This window comes from Arvicanthis niloticus, chromosome 2 (genome assembly GCF_011762505.2).
Source record: "Arvicanthis niloticus isolate mArvNil1 chromosome 2, mArvNil1.pat.X, whole genome shotgun sequence".
In the NCBI taxonomy this organism is placed as follows: domain Eukaryota; kingdom Metazoa; phylum Chordata; class Mammalia; order Rodentia; family Muridae; genus Arvicanthis; species Arvicanthis niloticus.
In genome coordinates this window covers 36,479,148-36,506,067 of record NC_047659.1, presented here as the reverse complement: position 1 = coordinate 36,506,067, position 26,920 = coordinate 36,479,148, and the positions used below count along the sequence as shown (strand labels likewise).

At 36.1% G+C, this 26,920-nt stretch overlaps 2 protein-coding genes across 3 annotated transcripts in view; one reads left to right on the top strand and one right to left on the bottom strand.

Annotated features, from left to right (window-relative positions):
* Nucleotides 1–5,147, top strand: part of Ly75 (lymphocyte antigen 75) — a 132,953-nt gene extending 127,806 nt beyond the window's left edge. For both annotated transcript variants that reach the window (XM_076928809.1, XM_034496703.2), the window contains one exon: nucleotides 4,668–5,147. In XM_076928809.1, the coding sequence (XP_076784924.1) occupies nucleotides 4,668–4,867 (200 nt within the window). In that variant the 3' untranslated portion in view covers nucleotides 4,868–5,147. The remainder of the gene's footprint in view (nucleotides 1–4,667) is intronic.
* Nucleotides 5,148–7,807: 2,660 nt separating this feature from the next.
* The window catches only part of Marchf7 (membrane associated ring-CH-type finger 7), a 39,900-nt gene continuing 20,787 nt past the window's right edge, over nucleotides 7,808–26,920 (bottom strand). Inside the window, 8 exon segments of the mRNA XM_034494142.2 lie at nucleotides 7,808–9,089; nucleotides 9,091–9,104; nucleotides 11,646–11,694; nucleotides 13,242–13,355; nucleotides 15,862–15,971; nucleotides 20,058–20,230; nucleotides 21,806–22,904; nucleotides 24,409–24,576. Of these exon segments, the coding sequence (XP_034350033.2) occupies nucleotides 9,045–9,089; nucleotides 9,091–9,104; nucleotides 11,646–11,694; nucleotides 13,242–13,355; nucleotides 15,862–15,971; nucleotides 20,058–20,230; nucleotides 21,806–22,904; nucleotides 24,409–24,576 (1,772 nt within the window). The 3' untranslated portion in view covers nucleotides 7,808–9,044.

The following is a 26,920-nucleotide window of genomic DNA, read 5'->3' as shown; positions in this document are numbered from 1 at the left end:
CTTTCTGTATCCTACCCTTAGTGGGCACCATTCTGTGCAATTTTTTCCTTAACTTCTTTTTTAAGCTGGAGAAGGATGCAGGGTATGCAAGAAGTTGAAATGTGACTTACTTTGCCTCTCTTATTCATGAATAGCTTAGTGACTTTTTTCAACTCAGTATCTATATATAAATTAGTTGGTCTGGGTTCCCTGCCAGTACTTAGATATATATTAACGAGTGTGAAACTTCCACTTGGTTGTTTCCATATATTTACTATTATAAACAATGCTTCAATAGATCAGTCACGGGGCTGGAGAGATGGCTCAGCGGTTAAGAGCACCGACTGCTCTTCCAGAGGTCCTGAGTTCAATTCCCAGCAACCACATGGTGGTTCACAACCATCTGTAATGAGATCCGAGGCCCTCTTCTGGTGTGTGTCTGAAGATAGCTGCAGTGTACTCATAAAAATAAATAAGTCTTAAAAAAAAAATAGATCAGTCACCTTGCACAAGTACACGTTTATCTAGAGGCTGCAACATTGAAAATAGAATCTGTAAATTTGATATATTGGTCTTGGTAGAGAGTTGTACTATTCTGCATTCCCAGTAGCAGTGAGTATCTGTTGTGAAAGTTTCTGAATTCCATCAATTAGTTACTTTTAACCTTTATGTCATTAGGTATAATTAATAAGGCAACATGCACTCTTGAATGCCATTTGATTCAATCCACCAGTAGAACCTGTCAGTCAAATTGAGATAGTTGATATTCCCACCAGCACATTCTCATCCTTCTCTCTAAAGGTCTATTTCACCACCCAGACACTGGAGTCTATGTTGTTATCAGTTGTACAGTTTTGTTGCAATGTCATTTCTAATACATGTGCATTGCTCATCGATTACAAATACTTGGCCTTTATACCCTTCTCTAGGCACCCCTGATTAGTCACTGTTCTATGACCCCCATGAATGCAATTTATCTGGCTAACTTCACTGGACACTTCCTCCCTACTCCAATGCCTAACACCAGAGTTCTTGAACTTCACTGAAGTCTGTATTCTGTGGATTTGTGTTTGTTTGCTGATTCTTTGTCTCGCTGTGTAGCCCTGGAATTTTATATGCAGATCAAACTGGTCATGAGCTAACACTGACCTACCTGCCTTTGCCCCTCCACTCCCAGTTACATCATGTATTTGTCTGGTTTTCACTCTGGAACTTTATGTTGATCTGTTTACATACACCCCTCCCCCCACTTGCTTAGCTATATGTTTTATAGGCATTTGCCATGGCTTTCTAATGTTTAATTTCTACTTTGGAATGAACATGAATAGAACTATCTATAAACATTCTTGTCTTGACCAACATTCTTAAAGTATACACCCCCAAATGCTCTTATGTCTTGTAACAGTCATGTTTAGTTAGAAACCATGTACATTTTCAGTGGCAAAGCTGTCACACTGCCATTAGTGAGGCACTGTAGTTCAATGTGTTTTATACTCACAGGATGGTAGAGTCCATTCCCCTGCCTTCTGTCATTCATGTAGGTGTATTTCTTATTTTTCTGATGTTAAGTCTTTCTATATTTTCTTTTGTGAAATGTTTGGTCAAATCTTTTGACCACAATTCTACTAGGTTGTTCCTACTGATGGGCAATTTTTAAATGAACTTTATATAAGAGCCCTTTATATATAAAACTTCCTTCATGCTCAGTTTCTATTAGTTTGCTATAATACAGCTATGTGAATTATCAAAAACTGTGAGTTACACCCTCAGTTTCCTATAGAAAAACAAAGGATGGCATTATTGTAAAAAAAATCCACATCACCCTTATTATCTGGCTATTAACAGAGAAACAAAGAGACAGTGGCTACGGTTAGCAGTGATGTGCAGAAATTACATTTGTGTTCTAACATGGAATATAAAGATGGCACAGCCATAGTAAAGGCAGACATGTATCTACCCAAGAAAGGCTGAGCCTCCACACACCTGTATTCATAAGATTATATTCATAATTGCAAAAGGATGAAAGTAACTCGTGTGCATATACCGATGGATGAGTAAAATCTAATATCACTCAAACCCAATGGGAAATCCTGACACATACTAGACACATGTCTAGAGGACACTACTGCAAGGCATTCATAAAAAGGCAACTGTGTCCTTACATTTGGTACTCAGAATAGTTAACTTCATAGACAAATCTGGAATGATTATACGTGTTTTTATGATGTCAGGAGCTAGGGAGAGGAGAGTTACTGAGTTCCAGCCCAGAGCATGTCTGTACAGGAATGGCAGAGACAGTCAACTTGACTGTACTTACTTTAAAAACAAAGCTAAAGGTTAAGCATGCTTGGAAACATGACAACTAACTAGCAGTTAATTTTGAGTTAGGGATTGAGTTGTGATATAGAAGCAGTTTTTTTTTTTCCTCAAAACCTTGTATTAGTCAGGGTTTATTTCAGTGGCTTCTGGGCTATGGTCCAGCTGGCCCAATAATGGCTGTCCACCAACGAAAAGTCTAGGAATCCAGTAGTTCAGTCCACAAAGCTGGACGCTTCCAATGGTCCTTAGTATACACTGGAATCCCAGAGGTAGGCTCTATTGCCACTGAAGGAACAAACTTGTCAGCAAGAGTGCAAGAAAAGAGCAAAAGCTTCTTCCACATCCTTTATATGGCCACCAGAGAGTGTGGCCGAGATTAAAGCTGCTTCTTCCTGCTTCAAATCATTTAGTTAAGAGAAAATCCTTGACAGGCGTGCCCAGCCCCTTTGGTTGTTTTCAGATTTCTTACAACTGTGTAGCTGTTGCTTTACTGTGTAGATATATATTTTCAACAAAGGAAAAAGATTATGTTGTTGACACTTTTGGAGAAAAAGAGCAGACGGGTCTATCATAGATCTCAAAACCGTGCAGAGAACAATGGGAAAGTCTGCACATATGGTTTGAGCATAATACTGTAGCAAAGCAGAAAGATTGGCAGGAAAAATGTCTGATGCATTGACAGGCTTTAGGAACACTGAGTTGAGGCGAGGAAAACAGAATTGGAACAGCAGTTTTAGTGAACAAGTTCTCTATGCAAACAAAAGAAGGCCTTCTTGAGGATGTTGTGGGGAAAGTGTAAGGCCACAGGGGGATGCACTTAGTGTGGTAAGCACACTACCATGTTAGCCTACCAGGTGATTCATAAAAGGTTACTATAGATAAACCAGGATAGCTAGATCTCAAAGGATTACGGTATATTACACAGGAGAGAAAGGCTATCCGGATGAATACAGCATCAAAGGATTGGAGCTTTTGTTGTTGCTTATTAAATCAATTTGGGCAACGTGCTTAAATCGTGCCCAGAATCAAACTCTACAGAGTAGACAATGAATAACTTGAAACTGAAGACTTTTAAATGATAGGTTGTAGTTCACAACTTTGGGGGAAAAAAACAAACAAGTTTTTAAAGTACTAGTCAACAAAAAGCCTTGTAACTCACTCACAGGCCACTTGCAGAATGTGAAAATATAGACGTATATACTGTGTCCCATCTAAATGCTTATACTTAAACTAAAAAGTTCTTTAATTTTGGTTAAACATGTGATTATATACCTATAACAATCCTAAATTACCTTGTTCTTCCAGCCTAAAAATTACTGTTTCTCTAACTGCTGTGATCATGTCACCATAATACACCTGATTATGTTACTGCACACCAACAACAGCCTCAGTGTCCACATGGGAAGTCAGATAGTAAACATGTTAAGGCAGTGTGAAATTAATGAACTATGCATACTATTTGAACTAACATTTCATTAGTCTTGTCTTGAGACATACACTTGGTAACTGAAGATGTCCTTTATGTTTTTGTACTACTGTTTTTCTTTCCTTTACAAGACATGTGGCCAGGTGTATCCCACTTGTCCCTAACCATTTTAGGTCCCACTTTAAGAAGCACCAATTGAAGTATTTAATATTATATATAAATAAAATCCATCTGCAGTGATGTTGTGAATCATTTGAACCCTTTATAACAGATGGTACGTCTATCATCCCACTTGCTCATTTGTTAAACTGCATTTCTATAGAAAGATCCTAAGAGTGTTGAGTGGGCAAGAACTGAAAGGCTGCACACATCTGTAAACTTCAGAAACCCACAAATACAGTGCTACTACTTTAAGAGAAACAACGCAGGCTACTGCACCTCTTAGTGCCACTTCTGTGAAGCAAATCACTAATATCAAAGCTAGATGGACCATCAGGTCCCACTTGATGGTCTTGTTTAAGACCACTCGTTGAAGAGAACAATAGATGTGAATTTAAAATCTTGGTTCAGTAAGAAAAGGGGGGGAAAAAAAAGGTGTAGGACCACAGAAAATGAGACTCAGTAGAACACAGAACTGAAATGTTTTAATTGAAAGTTTCAAGTATGGCTATTTTTCTAACAAATGTGAATAAAAAAAACAAAACAAAACTGTATACCATAGTATGCACATGGAGGTCAGAGGAAAACTTGCAGGGGTCAGATCTCTCCCTTCTACCACATGGACCTGGATTATCAGGGTTAGCAATTACTTCTACCCACAGAATCATTGTGCCTACCCAGGAGGTTCAGTCTCAGTAATAAATAATATGTAACTTTTTCTCATCAGTTGGGTAATTCTACATATAAGCAAACATGTATACCAATTTCCTGAATTTTTTTCCAGATAACCACATTTTAATATCGACTCTGGTGATCGCTAGCACAGTAATTCTGGCAGTTTTGGGATCGATCATTTGGTTCCTCTATAGAAGAAATGCACGCTCTGGCTTCAGCTCATTTTCACCTGCTCCACAGTCACCTTATAGTGATGGCTGTGCTCTGGTGCTTGCAGAAGAAGATGAATACGTTGTTCAGCTGGACTGAGAGTTTGGAAATATCAGACCAGCATATTGAATACTTTGACAATAATTCCCTGTGCAAGATTTTCATATCAAAGTTGCCACAGAGAACTGAAGCTTTTATGATATTCCTTATAACAATATTTTCATGTATTCAACGCGACAAAACATTAACCTGATTTAAAGAAAAAAAAAAATACAGGTTTCAGAAAAGGAGCAACCACAGATTTAACTTTCAAGTTTTCTTAAGTAGTTTTCGTTTGAGTAAATGACAGCTCCAAGTACAATAAAGCCGGTAAAGCGCAGCTCACTGCCTGGTCCTCTTTGTTACATTGTATCCTTTAGCAATCTCCTCCTTACTGAGACCACCCCCATCAAGCTGGACAGAGCGGGGTGTATAAGGAGCTAGCTGTCTTAATGGCTACCGTGATAATTTCTTTGGTATTTTCCCCTGTCAGAGGAAGACATTTTACAGATTTTGATACTCTATAATCCACACTTGTTCATAGTTTCATCCCTTGTATAGACCATTTGGGACAAGTAGTATTTAGTTATAATCAAATATGTTATAGATCCTTTAAAGGAAAGACTGCAGCTCTAGCTCCATCATCATGGAGATGATGGCCAGCCAGGTTAACCTGTGTGTCCCTTGAGCAAAGGTTTCCTAGACCACCCTTGTGTCTTTTCCTATACAAGGTAGACTCATTTGACTACGAGGGAAATTGCATCTTTTGATGGCACAAAACCACATGTGCCAAAACTGAGGGAGACCAAGTACAACTCTAGAAATGATGTTTGTGGTTTCTTTTGGCACCCTAACACTTTTCAAGAGTAAAACTCACGAAAGCATAAGAATGGAAGACTCATTTCCTCTGCAAGCTTTATATTTCAAAAACAGCCCTGGAAAATACTTATGTTGACCACATCAGAAATATCCCTAATCACGACTAGTGACACTAGTTATTTCAATACGTTTTTGAGACAGTCTATGTAGCACAGGGTAGCTTCAAATTTGCATCCCATCTGCTGAAATTACAGGCATGATATAGGTCATGATAGCTAATGGCACCAACCACAAACTGGTGATAATCTGCCAAGAGACGTGAGACTCTAAAACAAGAAATGTTGCACTAGTTTACACTAGCTGTAAGCATTCTGTGAGAGGTCTGTCTTGCTGACTGGTATTCAGAGTGCTGTCAGGGAGTAGTGGCTGGCCATTCCCCCCACTGGTCTGTTAGTACCTGGTATCAATCCTATTACCTCCCCAAAACTGATTCATGTGGCTATGTAAGTTAAAATTAAATGTATCCACTCAATTACATTAGCTGCATTTTAAGTGCTCAAATCAGTTTGTTATTACCATATGGAGCAGCATATACTGCAAAACATTCCATCAAAGTATCACCGAGCAGTGCAACTACAGAATCATCCTTTAGACAAGTACTACTACATGGTATTCTAAAAATTCACTTTAATTGATGTGTGATTTCATTTTTCAACTGGTATAGAGGAACCTGGTAGTAAATGCTAAATCTTAAATTATCTGTATGTTCAGGTATGCTGGTGTAACATTAAGTGTGCAGGGCAAGGGGGACAACCTTGATGTCATTCTTCGATTGTTGGGTTTTGTTTTTTGAGACGTGGATCTGTTGCCAAGTGATTTCTAGATAGGGATCTGCCTATCTCTGACCCCGACAGCACTGGAATTAAAAGCACATACCATGTGTCACAAAGATGACAAAGCAAATGAGCTGAGGGTCATGCTGTGCTGACTGAGCAATCTCCCTGACCCCTCTCTTTAGATACTGCGACACTTACCATACACAGGTAGAGACAGAGGAGCCTCTGAGCCATTATTTACTCTGCTTATTAGCCATTATCAGACAGCCTTATTCAGTGTGCTCAGAATAAAGAAACTGCTATTTTCTCCACACTGTTGCTAACCATCAATGGCAGTTAGAACCGGGGAAGAGGTATGGAGGCCAGGTCCTGGTACGCGCCAGGCAACACCACCATGGTTGAGCTATATATCACAAGTCCTGACAATGTATTTATTTCTGGATAGATATGCATACACAGAATAACATTTTAAGCTGTTTTCATTGTTTAGTCTCTTGTTTAACTTAAAACCACCAATGACTTTCTCTTTATTCCATTTTATCCTTTCTTTGGTGTGTGGTGTATAAACATGTGTATGCAGGTACATGTGCAAAGGTCAGAGCAGCACAGATATGGTCACTCTCTCAACTGAATCACAACCCCAGTATTCTTCCCAACTTCACTTCTCCACAGCACTGGGGTTTTACAGGCACACAAGGCCAACGCTTGGCTTTTACATGGGAGCCAGAGACTGAACTCACAGCAAGCATACTCTCTATGGATAGCCACTGCCTCTCCCAGCCCCACTACCCATCTTTAGATGGTCACATTTTAGCACCTATCAATCAGTGGCTAACAGCAAATCATGTATGAATCAACTGTAGAACATTTTTTTTTACCATGTCAGCATTTTGTAAATTAAGATCATTTTCATAATGAATTTTATAAAAGTACTTAATATTTCAAACTCAGTTCCTAAGGACAGAAAATATAAATTATTCTTAAATTTTGTGCTTTTGCTTAAGACAATGCACAGATAACAAATGTTGAAAGCATGTTCAGCAGCTGAAGAGATGGCTCAGGGTTCCATTACAAACACTTTTAGCAATTCAGCTCCCAACCATCTCTAACTACAGTTCCAGGACATCCAAAGCCTTCTTTCTCTAGCCTCCAAAGACACAGCATGGGCGTGGGCACGGCTCAGAGTCATATATGCAGGCAAAACACTCAGATATACAATAAGCTTAAGAAAATACTTCAGAACCATTGTATGAAATAAAAGTTGAAATTTTAATTAAATTCTTTCCTAAAGGGTTTAGAATTTCTCATTGAGGACCAGTTTAAAAGAAAAAAGTTCAAACTAAAATAAATCAATCAGTATCACTTTATTTCAAGCCAAGGTTTTACATTAACACCAACAAACTAAATGTAGGCAAACTTTTCATTCACATTTGACAAAGTACATGGTTTCTACTTAGGTTTTGAAAGTTGTTTGCTGCCACAGTATTGGACTGATCTGAAACCACCTGCAAGTGTAAATGTCTGTCCTAAGGGTGCTGACAGTGGAGATCATTACGCAAGTTTACACTGCTCAAGACCATAGTGCAAACTCATTGATGTTGAATAAGTAATTTGTTTTGCAAAGGTAGTGAAAAATATTAACAATCATCAAATAAATGCTCAGAATTATCAAGGAACACCTAAAAATGACCAGGATCCAAATAGGTTATTTATATTATATTTCTCTATAAAGAAGTGACAACACTAAAAACACATTGAAAACCAGTGTTTTAAACTTTGAATGTGGGCTTTAAAAAAATATTCTGTTAACTTGAGATTTTCAGTAATTTTTAACCAAGTATCATTTGACTGGCAATTCTGATATAATTTACAGCTGTAATATTCCTGAAAGGAATACCTACATACCATGGCCTATCAAATATAATCTGCATTTTTGCAAATCAATACAAAAGTTATCCATCATTACTACATCTTTTACATACTTTTTTCTTAAAAATTAGGTTTTATTGCTAAGTGGATTTAGAATTCAAATTAAATCTGGAAACCTAATGTAATAATGCTCTTCAAACTTCCCATTCTTTAAAAAAAATTTTTTTAAACACTGGAAGTAAATGATTATCAAAATGTGGCTGTAACTTAAGGCATTTAAAGAGGAAAACTAATTAGGTGCCATTGGCATTTTATTTCAAAAGTACATTTTACCTGACCTTTTTTTTCACTAGCAAGAGACTAATACACAAACATTTTCCATAAATATGACTACAGTAATTGTAACACAGAAAAAAGTTGATGAGCATTGCTTAGATATTTAAAACAAGGTTAATGCTTTCCCACTCACCCAAAGAAAAATGCTTTTGATTACATATTATAAACATGAGATTTGCTGGCCAGTGTTAAAAGGTCCAGCTCAAGAATTTCAGTTCAGCAATACTTGAGAATGAATATATATTTACATTTATACATGTATATATATTCATTTTATGTATAGTCAATCTACTAGACATTACCCCATGAAATTATTCATACGTAATTGCCAGTTTTAATAAACATGTTCACAGATCATCAATTTGTCTTAAATGAAGTTAGGCAATATCAAGCATTCTGTTATGGTCTCCATCTTCTTCAGAATTCATCCTCTGAAGCTGTTGAGAGAAAAACAGGATGATCAAGAATGATTTTTAAAGGGGATGATAATGATTTGTAAACATGAAGCCAGAACAGCAATGACTTGTAAAACAAAAATCCCAATTTAGTATATTGTTTGGTCAAAATGGTAAGTTATCATGATAGTGTTAGGGTGGTCTGATTGTGGGTGATACCCATTCACAATGTCCCCACCCCCCACTTCTTTTTAGATGTTATATAGTTTCCATATAATGAAAATGCTTAAAAATGTGGTTTAAGAGCATCTTTTTAAAAATGTTTTCTGAGACCAGCTTGTGTTCATAATAGCTAATGATATGTATATAAACATACACCAGAGGAAAAGTGAATTTAAGGCAAGTGCTCTCACACACCTGAGTAGAATCTGGCTTATTACCGCTGCATGTTTGATGCATCCGATGAGAATGAAAAAAAATGTACATAGAATAACAGGTTATGGATGTTCTTGCAAGTTACATCAAAGCTATGTCTATACAATGCCATGAAAAAAGCTCTATTGAATAAGGTAAGCTTTATATAGACACAGCCTAACTTAAAATAATCGGATTCAGAAAAAAAACAAAGCAAACCCAACAACAAAAACCCTGCTGTTGAGATCATCCCCATGTCTCCAAACTCTCAGAAACATCATTTTTGTAACATTTCTGACCTCAACTTATTCATGGCCATTAGTCAAACAAGCCCAGGTAATAAGAAGCTATTCGTTATATAATCTGCTTTATATGTTAGGAAAAAAAACTAACTTCTTTCAGATAAACATCTAACTAATCTTTTCACTATTATCAAGGGCAGATAAGCTTAATGTAAACCTTATGAAGGTTATAAAGTTAAAAAAAAAAAAAGCAAAAACAAAGACCACAGTGAACAGTAATTCCAACTGGCTTCTTTACTCTAGGATACTCGATCAACCCAGATAAAGAGCAGGAAAAACCATGTTAACATTATAACTGACATAAACCCTGGTGTTAAATCCACATCACAGATCACACTGAAGGGACTGATTCCATAGGACAATACAAATTCAGCTAGTTTTCAGAATACAGAAATACTATAGTAATCTGAGATCCATTCGAGGCACTGCTACCATCCATTGTTAGCTTGTGTAATTTTACCTCCATATTTCTTTTCTCTGACATATAGGGGAAAAGACCATGCTATATTTAAGAAATTATGTTTTAAATGGGAATATTTTTAAGTGAGAAATCTTAGGGAAAAGATAATGAAACAAATGGCCACAATATCTACCAAAACAGAAATTACAATTTTTAGAAACAAAAGATAAACTTTTGTATTAGCCAATGAGGTGTTTTAAGTTTTGTTTGGTTTGTTTGGTTTTTTCCAGACAGGGTTTTTCTGTATAGCCCTGGCTGTCCTCCCAAGTGCTGAAATGAAAGGTATGTGCCACCATGCCCAGCTCCAACAAAGTATTTTTATGGAGGTTATAAAGTTAAAAAAAAAAAAAAAAAAAAAAAAAAAGCAAAACCAAAAAACACAGTGAATAGTAATTCCAACTGTCTTCTTTACTTTCACAGATGATTAAAAAAAAAAAAAAAAAAAAACCCTGAAAAAGTGCTGTCTGAATTTATTTCAAATTCTGTTAAAGCCTAAAATTAGTACAGGTGTAACAATATTTCTAAAAGGCCAGGTCTTAAAATATCTAAGGAAGTAAAAGGTTTTGATGAGAATTGAACCCTTCTCAAACTATCTTCAAAGTATGCCAGCCTTCTAAAGGTAATAGTCTTAGACATCTTCTAGATTCAGGTATTCTGCAGACAGTAAGTGCATGACCAACATGTAAGACTACACTGGAATGGAAACTTGTTGCTCTGATGAAGAGTGAATAGTAAATAGGTACGGATCAGATAGGTACGGATCAGATGAGTTTAATCTTTCCCAGAAATTGTTCTAAAGCCCATTCTGCCCCTGCCTGGCATGAAGCCCGCAGATGCGCTGTACATTATAGACAACAGGCTGCACACCGCCTGTGACTTGGGCTTATGTGTCTTCTTCACTTAAGAGCCTGACAATGTGCTCCTAAAACCTCAGCTGCCAATGTGTTAAAGGTCCACACTGTAAATAAATGAAGAACAAACAAAACCTTTTTCTTATGGGCTCTGGCCTCTCTTCCTTATTTTCCTGGTACCAAACACAAGACTAAAGAAAATCTTTCATGATCTGAAACTAAATAAAAAGTAAAATTTTTTCATATATTAAAAATATAAGGCCTTAATGGATATGATTTAGTAACTGTTTTCCTTGTAATCATAAATAATAAAAATCAGTGGTTTATTTAAAATATTAGGTTAAAATTACCTCCTTCCACACCTTAAACATAATTAAAAAAACAAAAATTTAAAAAACTTAATTCTACAGTCCAACCCTTATCCAAATCAATAATCCTATCAGCCTAAAGCCAAAGTTCAATTTGGTAGAAAAGAATACACTTAAAAGTTTTTGTTCTGTGGGTTTAATTTGCAAAAGTACATTCAACAAGTCTGGGGAGGGAAAATTCCACCTACTTTCGAGATCTTCCATATGTGCCTGAAGAGTTCTTGCAAGGTTAATAAACTAGAAACAATGCAGAAAGAAATACAGTAGTTTAAATGTTGCAAATGGATCTAAAGAGAATCAGTATAGGAGATTTATTTCTACTTAAGTCAAACACCATTTTAATCCTTTAAACAATGGTCTTCCCCAACAACAAAAATTAAAACATTAAGGATATATCCTATTGTGCTCTATATAGTCATTTTTAATCATGGGGAAAACAGACCAGTATCACGAAATTGGGAGAAAATATGAACAAATAATTGTACCCAATAATACTGTCTTCCTAACAATTTCAAAAAAAAATTATTATAATCAAGGAGTATGGGGGAAGAAACGTTTTCTAGGCCCAAATGAACTGATGTTTGCCTGCCTAAACTTGATAGTTGTACAGACGTATTACTCAATGCTTGTATAATACTAAGAATGACTTCTACTATAGCTTTAGCATTTTCTAATTCAATAGCTTTACTTATATGCCTTATATGGTTTCTTCATTCAAAAAAGTTAACACACCATTTTAGACATCATTTTATATTAACTCCAGATAGCAGTATGACTTCTGAAGTACTTAAAAACAAACAGAAAATTTAAGAACATTCATAATTACAGCACATAAGTTTTTTAAAATTCTTAATGTAAGTAACTATCAGTTGGGTCACTTAAATATCCATATAATAATGAAGTATAAGAAAATAGTAACTTGTATTTTAAATTTTGAATTTACTTTCATATATGGTAATAAAAAACTGAAAATGTGCTATCTGAATTTATTTCAAATCCTGTTAAATCCTAAAATTAGTACAGGTGCAACAATACTTCTAATTTCTATTAGCATTATTTAGAATAGCAACATGCATTTTGTATTATACTTTTTATCATATTAAGATGAAGACATTTCATATTAACATGAATTCTAAGCTTTATATACTTAAGAATTATAAAAATGGTTAAATTTCACACAATTTACCATATTATGAACACATTTCAAGATAGGAAGCGTTCAGAATGTTGCAATAAGACAGCGATACACAAAATGGTCAAAACAACAGAGTGTAAAAGTTTCTTTGGATTCACTGAGCAGTGATTACAAATACTTAACAAAAAGCTAGCTTAAAGGTCCAGTTACTATTAAACATTATTTACAGTTCTTTTCTTAGTTGGTAATATCATTAGTGTAAGGGTAGCCCTCTACAGGATAACAAAGAAACACTCTCCCATATTCTTTTGGCCTCTGGCACAACTTCATGTTTCTAAGATGTGATGCTAAGAGTTTTTTTCTATACATTAAAAATAATGCATTTTTCTTGGTATTTCTAATTCTGATCCTGTTTCTCCTTGAAATATTTCACTTTCAAGAGCTGTACAACAGCTTCTTTCTTTCTTGCCTATGACAAAATTAGGGTGTTTGTCATAGAAGACAGCACTTTCCTTAAATATAGACTACGCTGTTAAGACATATTTGAAAGTAAGGCCTCCTCTAAAGGAATGAGGGGAGGAATATGATATGAACACATAAACAACTATATCGTACCCTCCCATCTTTCCCCAATGCCAGTACTACTTACTCGGACACGTGTGCTTGGTTCAATTGTATTTCCCATCATATCAGAAAAGCTTTGTTCACACAAGTGCAGTAAGACAACTAGGTAGAGACCAGAGCTGATAAACTCATACTCAGCCTTAAATGGGGAAGCAAAGAGAAGAACAGAGAATGAAATTAGGATTGTGACTGCTAGTCAATGTTTACTGATAAACTTAAAAACAAAAACTGTATTCAGACACAGCTCCTAGAAAGGTAGTCATCTATTAAAATATCAGGCTGCCTTACACAGGTTGTATCTTTCAGTCTATCTTCCTCTAATCACTTATATAACTTTGTCTTTCAAATCTTTTCCTGTGATAACATATTTTAGTTTTCTATATAAAACTCCTTAACAGATTTTCTTTTACAAATGACAAATAATTGTTTCAGTTTAATTTTTAAAATTATTGCACCTAATTCTGTAATGTGCACTATAATTTAGATATGTTTCCTGTAATCCAATTAATTAAAAGGTAACAACACATGCAAACACACACTGATATTAGCATCCCTTTTTTTTTGGTCATGTTGGGAATAGAAGACTCAGAAATTCTAAATAGTTTCAAACCTGTTAAGTATCCTCCTCCTCCTCATCTTTTTGTCTTCTTGCCTTTTTGGTGGTCCAGGAAAATGAACTTAGGCTCCTAGGAATACTAGGCTAGCACTTTACCAATAGAAACACAGCTCTGAACACAAGTTAAGATAGAGATTTTAAAACTCCAATCGGTTCCTTTAATTTTTACAGTGAAGAGGTCAATTGTACCTGCTTTGAATAATAAACACATTTGAAATTTAGAATTGAATGCTAATATTAATTCTAAAAACTGTTCATCAAATTCTTGAAATTAAATCTTTAAATGTTTAATCATTTTGACATTTTAACTAAAAAGGAAATCATGTATCAGAGAAAGATTTATTTTAGTTTTTTTTTTTTTTTTTTTTTTTTTTTGCTTTTTTTTTTTTAAATTTATTTACATGGTTATACTGGGCATAATGGCACAGACCTTTAATTCCAGCACTTGGGGGAGTGAGGGTGTGACAGGTAGATCTGAGTTTAAGGCTATCCTGGTCTATATAGCAAGTTCCAAGTCAGCCAAGGTTATGCTATGAGACCCTGTCTCAAAACAATTCAACAACAAAAACGTTTCATGGTTATTATCTTGCAAAAGATAAAATTTAAAAAGGAATAAAATTATATTAGTCACTTAAAATTAGGATTACTCTAGCCACTAGAATCCATGATTCACATAAAATAAGATAAAGCTAAGACTATTATTGCTTTACAATGACTATACCTAGTTGTGTAATACATCTCCATTATGTAAAAATGCAGTTATTAAAATAATTAAATAAAAATAAATACTTTAAAGAGAAAATGTGTGACAAGAGGTGGCCACAGAAAGTAGGTTTCTGACTTCTCCTGGTCTAAGACAACAAAATATTTATCTGTATCATTCCACCTTTACCTACTCTTTAAAATACCAATATTCAGGGGCCTACACAGATGCCTCAATAATTAGGACATCACTGTACTGAGTGAGTTTCATTTACACAACTACCTCATTAGGGAATGAAACATTCCAAATGGCAATATGTAATACACCAACTAAAGTTTCATTCTTCTGAACAGTGATTCTTAAACCTGGACCTAAGCAATTACTTTCAGGTATTAGTATTAGTGCATACTAAATTACATATAGAATTTATATTTGTATGCAGTAAGTCCAAGGATTTTATCAGATTTTTCAAATAGTCTGCTTATCTCATATTATGTTTTCAGAAGACTTATTTATATGTATGTAAATTTGTAAGTGGATAGATGTGCACATGAGTGTAAGTGTCCTCAGATATCAGAGTTGTGAGCTACCCAACAGCAACATTAGGAATAGAACTCAGGTCTTCAAAAGGCTGTTCACAAAAGTACCTTATATTGTATGATTTCATCAACATGAATTATCCCAAGCTGGAAAATCTATAAAGTACAACAGACAGGCAGTAATGGCGCATGCCTTTAATCCCAGTGCTTGGGGGGCAGAGGCAGGCGGATCTCTTGAGTTCAAGGCCAGCCTCATCTACAGAGTGAGTTCTAGGACAGGACTACACAGAGAAACTTTGTCTTGAAAGCTCACCTAACCAATCAACCACCCACCCACCAACCTAACAGCACTGGCAAGCAGATACCAGGGACTGAGAAGCAAGCAAGGAATGGTTGAGAAGTGGATTTATTTTTGTTTGGGTGAAATCATCCTCATACTCCCCTTGCTTCTCTCAGAATTCCTTCAACAAGGAAAAAAAACGAGGTTGTTTCTTCCAACTAGATCATTTAACCAATACAGGAGAGGTAAGGTTGGCAATGCCTACTTTGAGCCCAATTTCCTAAACTTTTATTAATTTTTATGTTTATTTGTGAAGCCTGACAATTTATCTTAATTTAATCTTTTATTTAAAGGGAATTTTCTAATGAAATTATAAACTTCTCATCTCATGAATTATAGCAAAAATATTATTAATTTAGGTTTTCTGACCATGACTTAATCTTTTCTTCAAGAGCTGTCCTTTAAGCACACAACAGACACTTACCAAATTAGGCAAAATATACTAACTTGTTCATTTGCATGAGCTCTATGTAGTTCATGAATATCAAAATCCTCCAGGTTAAGTTGCAACTTCTCTTTACAGAGTTCACAGGTAGTTACAGCCTCTAATGAAGAACCTAACAAAAATCAAATTGCAAATAGTCAAGCTTTTCTGTTCTAAGCTCAAGGTTTAAAATACAGGGGGCAGAAAAGCATGAAAGATGAGATTAAAATACTGCAATAAACAAATAATATATGCAAAATTAATGAGATGCAATGACAAAAATATTCTATGTGGCATTCATGCCTCTACCCATCATTTAGATACCCTTTTTAAAATCCTACATATTCATCCATCCTGTAATTATACAATGAGGCAAGGGAATGTCACCTGTACTTCCTACTTCCTCCTGAAGTATGTGGACATGTTATGAAAGCTATGTTTAATGATCGAGCATGTCAAATCCTATTTACACACTCAGACTAGTATTTTTGGTATCAGAGCATACATATATAGGTTCCATTTGTCATCTAAGCAAAGTACCTGCTCTGATGACTAAAAGAGGAAAAAAAGGAATCCACCTTTGTCCAGATAAAAGTAGCTTATTTCAACAAGTAGCAGAATTAAGTCCTCATACATTTTACAACATGGCTCAACCCAAGATATGCTAGTAAAAATATAAAAGAAAAAATATCTCACTATTTCATTTTTAATGGCCCTACCAAAATATGCAAATCTAAAAAGGCCAACAGACCAAGGTTATCAAAATATCAGGTATTGAGAAGAGGGAGAGGAGCAGACAATTAACAGTCTACTGACTACAAACTTTCTATCTTGGGTGATGAAAAACTTTTGAAGTAACCACTGAAAATTACACTGTACAAAGGTCAAAGTGGTTAACTCTCTCATACACACAGTAATTCTATCACAATTTTTTGGAAAAAAAAAAAATTCTGTTCTGTCACACTCAACACTTGCTTACCACAGGCCAGTAGCTCCACATTAGTAGGTACTCAGATGTAGGCTTTCCTACTACTTGGGAATCATTAGATAACAACTGAAATCTGTCCTAAAGTTAAGTTTCATGAGTAGCAGTGAAGAGAGGTTTAAATTTAACCCCACTCACAATCTCTAAATGAACTTGCACAAATCTACAACCAGAGACATTGGAGATTGAGAAAAAGAAGGGGAAAGGTGGAGGAGATCACAGCACAGACACTTAGGCAACCATAGGCATATGTCATTGGAGAGCTGTGTGTTCCTTCTGCCAGAGGTAAGGGCAATGACTCCTTCTGGCAGATAAGAACTGGTTTCACAAGTTCCTTAGGAATGCTGGCTTCTATCAATCAGCCAGCAATACTCTCATAGTTCAGGTTGAGCTCATCTCTGCCTTTTGGAGTTTGGGAACTGGGAGTTTCCTTTGCACCTCACAGAAAGAACCAAGCTGAGAAACTATGCTGTCCATTTGCCTGAGCTGTACGTGAAGTCATATTTTCATCAAATTGTCACAGACTATTTAGTCACCATAATGCTCCCAGAAGAATACAATAGAACTGACAGCTTCCTAGTCTCCAGCATATTTTAACACCATACTATGACATTACACTGATATCCTTACTCCCTTTCTGATATAATTCCCACAATCAAAATCTTGTGCTTTAATTTCATTCATTAGCAAAGGAGCACAATGTATTTCAATCTAGACCTGTGTCAAAGAACCAGTAAACCACTCTTTAAAAATACATGTGTTTCATTTCAATAATTTTGGCAGGGCTGAGTATTAAAAAAAATTCAGGACCTTACAAATTAGAGGTAGGTACTCTGCCACTAAGCCGCTTCCCCCATCTCTAAAATTACATGGACACTAATGTTACATAACAACCTTAATTATCCATCCCAAAATGTTATTTTCCCAGCATCTAATGACCTGCTAACCTATTCTTCAATTAAAGATCTCCTCTAAGAAAATGGAAACACTTATACACAGGTCGTACATTTTTTACCAAAGCACAGATAACACATGTACCTACACTAGCTTCCTGGACATGAAACAGCTCTCCCCCTATCCACCTGTACTTCAGATGCCTTCTTTTGATCCTTTTCGTGGATTTCCCCCTCTACAACCCAACAGCTTCTCAAAAACATGCTCAAACGTTTCCCTACCTCAAAATAAATATGTCTTTCCCCGGTCCCATATAATATTCTAATTTGCTACCTTGTATCTCAGCTGGGGGGGGGGCACGATGAGGTAATCTCCCTTTAACATACATATTATCAATCTTATCTTTTCACTTATAAAATCTGTGTGTATGTATTATATGTATGTTCATGTGTATGCACATGGAAGCCAGAGGCTAACACTGGGTGTCTTCCTCCATCACTACCTACCTTATTATTATTATTTTTTAAGATTTATTTATTATATATACAGCAGGCCAGAAGAGGGCATCAGATCCCATTGCAGATGGCTGTGAGCCACACCATGTAGTTGCTGGGAATTGAACTCAGGACCTCTGGAAGAGCAGCCAATGCTCTTAATCTCTAAGTTATTTCTCCAGGCCCTACCTTTATTTTTGAGCCTGTGCTGTGTCTGTTACTGAATCTGAAACTCTTCAATTTAGCTAGACTAGCTGGAAGTCCAGTGCTATGACTGGGGCCATGCTAGGCTTTTACATGGGCGCTAGGGATCTGAACTCAGGTCCTCAAGTTTGCGCAGCAAGCACTTTATCCTGTTAAACCACATCCTTAGCTCATTTTGTGGGTATCATCTTAAGATTCCTCAATCCTTATGGATGGTGAGTTAATCATACTCACTTTTATACAATTATTTTGGCTTATTCTCACCTTCTTGCCACTAGTCTGACTGGAAGCTGTTCCTCAAATTTAATCATCTTGGGTGCCCCAGGGATTTGTCTTAGCCCACTTCCTTGATACCTTGTCTTCTCTTTATCTTTCTTTAACCTCAAAGCTTCCAGCATTACTTATGGTACTATTGTGATACTGGAAACTAATTTTGAGTGCTCCTTCTGAAATGAGGAGGCTTGTCTAGCTAACAGCCTATCTGATGTTTCTGTGTAGTTACCTAAAACAAAGTGCAAATATAGTACACATCCAAAATATAACTGAGTTACCCTGTCTCAATCTAAGTTTATTTCCAGCATTCTTACTTCAGTAAAAGGTCTAGTCTCGAAAGGTAAATGTTCCCTAGTCTTTGTCACATATAATTTCCTGACAAATTTCAAAAAATTTACCTCTAAAACAAACCTATACCATCCCATTTCTATAAAAACTACCAGCAATACCACGTGGTAATTATCAATCACCAACTCCAGCAAGTATTTTGAGAATAGATTATGCTTGGTTTCCAAGCTACAGGTCTGAAATCTATTCTCCAGAGTAGACAATCAAAATGAGATCATTTCAGCCAGGTGGTGGTGGTGCACACCTTTAGTCCCAGCACCTGGGAGGCAGAAACAGCCTGATCTCTGTAAGTTTGAGGTCAGCCTAGTCTACAAAGAATTCCAGGATAGCCAGGGATAGAGTAACTCTATCTTGAAAATTCATAAAACAAACAAAAAGATTATTTCAATTTTGCTTCCTTCAGTGGCTTCCTATTGTACCTAGATAAAAACTTAAGCTCTAACCCCTATTTTTCAAAGTCTTGCATGAGCTAGCCTCTGCTACTACTCTTATCTGTACAACTTACTCTTACACCACACTCTTATACTACAACTGTATCAACCAAACGGATATTCAACTATTAATTCGATGCCAGCTATACCATAACCACTCAGTTCCTTAAATAAACCTACATCTTTCTTAGTAGCTGCTCTCTCTGCTGAAATGCTCTTTTGTCTCTGAAAGCCAGTTCCTTATTATCAAGGTCTAAAATTAAAAGGTGTACCCTAAGAAAGGTGTTCCCTTTACAACCAATACCATGAGAACAGGTACAACAAAAGAATTCCCTGACAACCTGATAAATGACACAATCTTTCTCCAAATACATAGCTGCTAAGCGGTGAGTGAGCCTAACTCATCATTTAATATGGTGTACGATAGTATATCTCATAACCACTTGTTAAATTATAATTATATATAATATACAAGTATAAATAAATTTAATAATAAATTATAGAAGATTTGTTAGCTGATATACTTACAATATGTGTATCTCTGTGGAAAAAAAATCTGAAAACAAATGATCAAAAAGGGTGAATCTTACCAGAATTAATTTTGGCCTGTAACCACTTTTTCATGCACTCTTGATGGACATACTGCAGGCTCCCTGTGCACTTGCACGGCTCTATCAATAAATTGGATGATGACGCTGCTGCCATCTGACAGATTCTACATAAATCCCCTTCTTCTTCTTCATCAGAGTCCTCTAAAAGGAGGCTGAAAGAGAAGGCACGAAATTCAGAACTATCTTAATTCCTCCTAGATAGCCATTTCATCATACAGAATTTCAATCTTTCATTCTACTTATACGGAGTAGGGCAAGCAACAATGGGAGTGCCCTCCAGGTCCCTGCCACTGGGAAGACAATGTTGGCCTGAGTAAGCCCAGCTGCACTGCTACTCATCGTCATGTGCTTCTTCTGTTTTGAGAAATGCAACTTAAGTTCACCTTTTTCAAAATCACTAAGATTTTAATTATTGAGGTGTTTGTTTTAGGTTACTGAAAATCCAATAGTAAAAGGATTTTGTCAACTGCGAAAAAATTTTAAGGTTACTTCACAACAATCTTACTAAATCTTTCTGGTATCTATAAAGGAAGGATTTTAAAACATACATTTTCTATTATCCTCTATTTAACAGGCTAACATATACCATTTATATTTGAATTCACTTTTAACAAGTAAATTTTCTGTTAAAATTGTATTTTGTTAGTGTACTGATGGCACATGAAAGAGGCACAAAGTAAACCGACAGTGTTAAAGAAGAACTGTTACTGAAATACAACCTGGATACTGTGAGTCAAGTTAGCAAGACATTTACAGAAAGGAACACATAGACTGTAAGGTGACTTTCTGCCTTAGTTTAATCAGAAACATGACATTAAGCACAAACTATTCTGAAAAGCTAAACATTTTGTTTTGGATTTAACACTTTTCCCTTCATGTTTCAGGTATATTTTACTAAGCAGATCCAATATTTTTCTATGTGTTTATTAATCGGTCAAGTTTTGAAATTGAAATCCTCATATATGAGGCAAAATACAATAAACACACAAAATTGTCAAGATAAATGCTCTTTTTAAAACTGTATTACCTAGGATGTGGTATGGTGGTCTTTAATACATGTGGGAGACAGAAGCAGGGAGATCTCTACTGGTTCCAGGCCAATAGGGTTACATAATGAGACCCTATCTCAAAAACAAAAGAAAGCAAAAACAACCAACCCACCAAAACCAAAACCTATCTAATTAGACAGAGTGGTACATCTTTGTAAACCAGTCAAGAGCAATAAAGCCATCTTTGAAGGTAAGAAATCTAAGCTACATTTTTTAGATAGCTTACAATCAGAGGGAATTGCTACAATAAACAAGTATTAAAGCTAATATTACTAGGGGAGAGTAAATGTTTGTTTAAAATAAAAATGTGGAAAGTTTAAAATTAGAAAAATAGCACATATTCAATGTATCTTTAAAAAGAAAAATTGAGAAATAAAAAGTGGTAAACTAATTAATTTATTAAAGGCTAATACAGATTTGGTAATTTGCTACCATTTGGTTCTTTTTCCTAATTAAATTCCATTTAGCAGTACTCTAGCCATAGGAAAAGAAATTAATTTGCATTTGTATGTATCAAGATAAATTAAGGCATGTTACATCATTTCTTGATAAAATTCATGCCCCAGATTTTCCTTATGGTTACATTACCATTTGTCTGTAAGAAACTTTAGATAACAGGAGCTATTTTAAATCTTTAATCTGATCTAGTTTACAATGCATGTTGAATATTCAACTTACCTTTCTTTGATTTTCTGCAGTTTTTCTGGGTCTCTTGAAGGTGCACTTTTAGCTTTATCACTTTTCCCATCAGCTGAATTCCAACCTGAAGGAATAATATCTACAGTAATCATGACATTGTCAGTCAGATTACTGCCAAGTGTTGGCGGGACTGCAAACCGGAATAAGGAGCCCGGAAGAATCCCTGTTATTCCTGGATTTCTTCCACCCTGAGGCAAATCTGTTGTGGAGCCACCTGCAGAAGCACTGCTTGATGCTCCCGATGCTTGTGGTCTGTTGGCAGCAGCCCCAAGGGCGTCGCCCTGTGCTTCAAGATGGACTACTTCATTAGACTCTCGTCTGAAAACATGAGATCTAGGCGGCACATCTGACGTAGATATTCTAGAAGACTCATCTCTTCCCTCTCGTCTCCTTCTAGAGAACAAAGGTGTGCATCTATTTCTAAGTGAGGAAGACAACCATGGTCCTGTATTTCTACTTTCTGACTCTTGATTAAAATGTTCTGCATCTGGTTCAGAGCTATGATTTTGGCTGAGAGACGACAAACCCCATCTTCGCCTGAGGAATCTAAATCCCTGAGATGTTTCAGATGCCCTGCCATCATTAACTTCAGAAGATGATGTTCCGTTATTCCGAGACTGTGAAGTCAGCGTTCTTGGAGAAACATAATTTTCAGAACTCAGTGATCTTGTATTCAAGGAATCTTGACTAGATCTTCGTGAAAAAAAAGTAGATGACATGCTAGAAGCTATCCGTGACAGCAATCTTCTAGTTGTACGCCTACCTTCATTGTCAGAAGGTTCTTGAAATGGTCTCTGGGATGAACCAACCCTTTCTGAATTGCTTAAAGTTGGCGTTTCATTTCTACTTGAAAGATATGAAAACGCAGGGTGTGAACTGTTGCGAAAAGATGCTGATTGTCTTGGAGAAAAGTGGGATCTGAAAGAACTTCTACCAGAGTCCCTAGAACTTGGTGCTGTCTGATGGTCAGAAGGCAATTGGTGATTGGTGGATGATGAATTCAACTGTAAAGTGTTCACTGCATTCTCTTTTGGCCTTGCTCCCTGTGAATATGAAGAAGGAACTCTTTCTTGAACATCTATTTTTGAAAGAAGGGAAGGTAACCAATTATGAAATAATTTAAGCATTATTGAATGCATTTATTGACTCCTGCCAAATTGAAAGACTAGGGTTTGAAATGAATACTGCTATTTTATAACTAATGATTTTGAATATTATAGGAAAAATTTACTTCTGAAGTACTCCCGAGTACAAACTCAAAACAGAGTACTACAAATTCAAAACCAAGGTATGAAAGCTTACACAACAAAGCTGATGAGGCAAGTTAAATGCATTAATGGGAAATGGATACTGACATACAACTTTAGGCCAAGTAATAAAGTATAATGATTAAAAAAAATAAATTCCAGGAAAGCAGTTCTGAGATTCTTATTCTATGCAATAAATATGAAGATTATCTTACATAAATGCTATTGCCCATGTAATTTCATGAACGCCTTGCTAACAGGTAAGAATGTCTAGCCCTTTAACACTGGCTTGGAACTGTGCTCAATACAGGCCTCTGCTAATCTGCAGTTTCAAAAGCAGGGCAGGGAGGAGGAACACTGTCAGCACTTGGGTGGCAGAAGGAGGAGGAACACAGGCTCCTCTGGGTTACAGGATGGCCTTGCCTCAAGGTCAACAAGATAAAAATAGACCTCCTTAAGTGGTTGTTTCAACCTGACTGGAGATAAGAAACATTACTCTTTTGTGAAAAACACTTTCTATATACCCTGTGTAAGAGGTACATTTAGTACTACTAATATATGAAGACCAGCAGAAGAATAAACTATCAACAGGCTGAGTCTATATCCGCTCTGGACCAAAGCCCACTCCTACATGAAACCCTTAACTCTGAGCAGTACTCTTCTGTTAGTTACTTAAATGTGATCACTTTTGAAAACCATAAGTTTATGTACAGAGAGAAAAACCATACATTTCAAAATGTAATTAAAACCAAGACAAACATACAGCTCCACATAATCCTTAAGACGATGAGTTCAGGGGATAGAATGATGGCTTAGTAGTTAAGAGCACTAGCTTTTTCGGAGGACATGGGTTCTATTCCCTGTACCCACACGGTGGCTCACAACCATCTGTAACTCAAATCTAGATGGTATGTCACGGTATTGTCCTCTCTGGGCACTAGGCACACAAGTAGTGCATAGCCACACATGTAGGTAAATACACTCATATACATAAAATAGTTAAAAAACAGTGCAATCAACATATAGTTATTCCATAATTCAACTAGAAGTACACACTAAAACTGTTATAGACAAGTCACGCTGTCATAATTAGCTAGTAAAACTTTATTAACATGTATAAAAATTTTTAAAGCAGACAGAATCCGAACAGTCAAGAACAAGTTTTAGACTGTTAATATTTTTTAAACAAAGACACTAAAAAGCATTTAACAGTTCTAATATCTCCATATGAAATTAAAATTCACTCTTCATTTCCTCCATTGGAGTCTTATTAATGACACAGGGAGCATTTATAATAACACATAAATTATACATAACAATATGGTTTGTACATACATGATGAAGTTGTGAAATCACCACTTCGGTGATTATAATCCATAAGATTGCTAATGGAGGAATCTCTTCTCCTCTCCAAATCTCTCCTTTCTCTCATCAAGTCTGTTCCAAATGAACCAAGTACCATTGATGAAGATCTGGGAACTTGACTATGCCTCCAAGAAGGATCTTAAAGTAATAGAAGTTTTATATGAGAGGTTTTCAAGGTTTTTGAGGCTCAAAAATCTTTAACAATACAATGAAAGCAGGAATTATCATTATAGCTATTCCCAGTTATATAGCTATAATCACAAGCCAAGTTTAGCACAACAAAATCATTTACTAATAAACTATTCATCTCCTAAGTATCTTCCTGCTCAAACATTCTTCCTTTTGGTTTTGAGAACCTAACCCAGGATCTCAGATATGGTAAATCTATATATGTTAAACATTAAATCACTAACACTGTAAGCCTATCCTTATACATAAGCTAAATGTCTCACTCTATTCCGCCTGCCCATGCACAGTGTAATATTATGTTAAAATAATTATAGATTTAAAAATGCAAACTTCCGCCGGGTGGTGGTGGCGCACGCCTTTAATCCCAGCACTTGGGAGGCAGAGGCAGGCGGATTCCTGAGTTCGAGGCCAGCCTGGTCTACAGAGTGAGTTCCAGGACAGCCCGGGCTACACAGAGAAACCCTGTCTCGAAAAAACAAAAAACAAAAAACAAAAAACAAAAAAAAAAAAAGCAGACTTCCAAGGTACAGAACACTTCATATAAGAGATGCCATAAACCACCAACACCAAAACCATGGTAAGGCACGGTGGCCCTAATCCCAATACTAGGAGAGAAAAGCAGAATCAGGCAGACAGATTTCTTTGAATTCAAGGCCAGCTTGATATATACAGTGAACTCTAAGCCAGCCAGGGCTGCATAATAAGACTATGCCTCAAATAAAAATTAAAACAAAGCCAAAGCTATTTTTATATGATAATTAAATTACAGGACAAACAAATTTTATCACAAAAAAGGTTTTTCTCCATGCTGGAAACTGGACTTTAGTGCTTGCGAATTCTAAGCATATGTTGTGTGACCTTCAAAAATATTTTCACTGCCACATTTCACTCATTCTTTAAGAATTAATCTATTTTTGCAACGATATTCTGAATTTTATTAGATATGATATTACTTAGAAGTAAGCTAAAATTAATTCTCAAATATACTGTCCACTCACTATTTGCCTTGAAATTTTGTTTCTTCCTTTTCTAGCTTGAGACTCTTTCCCTGAGCAGTTTTTCAAGACAGGTTTCTATGTATATAACATACCCCTGGCTGTTCTGGAACTTGCTTTGTATACCAGGTTGGTTTCAAACTCAGAGATCCACCCAGTGCTGCCTGGGTACTGAGACTAAAGTCGCACTCAACCTCCTTTCCGAGCTGTAACAATTCCTCTATGTTGAGGAAAATCACTCAGTGAGTTTAGTGTTACACTTTCACATAGCGTAAATCATATCTAATAAAAACGTCTGCAAAAATGTGCCTACAAAGTTGCGGTCAGCCTGCTCTGACCCATCTCTCTGCTTTCAGCAACCCTCAGAGGTACAATGTCCCCCCCTCAAAGGTCCTGTCTATTAAAATGAAGAGGAATTACTCATATAATTTAGTTGGTAATGTACAAGCATTTTAATCTTGTCTACAGAGTGAGTTCTCGGAGAGTCAGGACTACACAGAGAAATCCTGTCTTGAGAAACCAAAAAAAGGCAGGCAGGAAGAAAGAAAACTCATTACCATGAATTCTGTCTCCTTTTACAACTTTAGAAATTGTCTAACATTTTCCTGGAGGAGTTTCAGTAAGGAAGACTCCTGCTCCTCTAACTAAAGATCCCTTTTGAACAACACACACTCATAAACCTAAGTGTGCAACGTAAGGAAAGCAGTCTTGCCATTCCTGCACACTTAGTATGCGGTAATCATGACTTTCTCATTTCTTACCTCGAGCTCTTAGCTTCCAACTTTTTAATTAAGTTTCCACATTTTAAGAAAAGCATTATATACTATATTTATCAGTTCAAAAACACATAAGGAAATGCCAAGGAAATGCTTAATGTTTATTAGATGTGGCTTTCACAGGAACACTTTAAAAACTTCTCTTTTAAAATACCCAACAGAATGGTCATGATCTTCACCAATCTGATTACTATATACTAATGTTAGGGCTGAGAACAGTGACACATGCCTTTAATTCACACACTAAGTTCTAGACCAGGCAAGGATACATAGTGAAACCCTGTAGCCAAAAAAACTACACCAGAAACAAAACAGTTATTCTACCTAATTAAAATCTACTAACATTCTGTATGTAAAGCAAAAAGGCAAAATAAAGGAGTTGATTTCATTTTGACCCACCAATTTAAGGTAAAATTTTAGAAACTACTAAATTTCCAAATCCACTATTGTATAGAAACTATTTAATTCAAAAACTTAAGAATCTCGGGGGGGGGGGGGGGGTGTGTGAGGGGGGATGGCTTT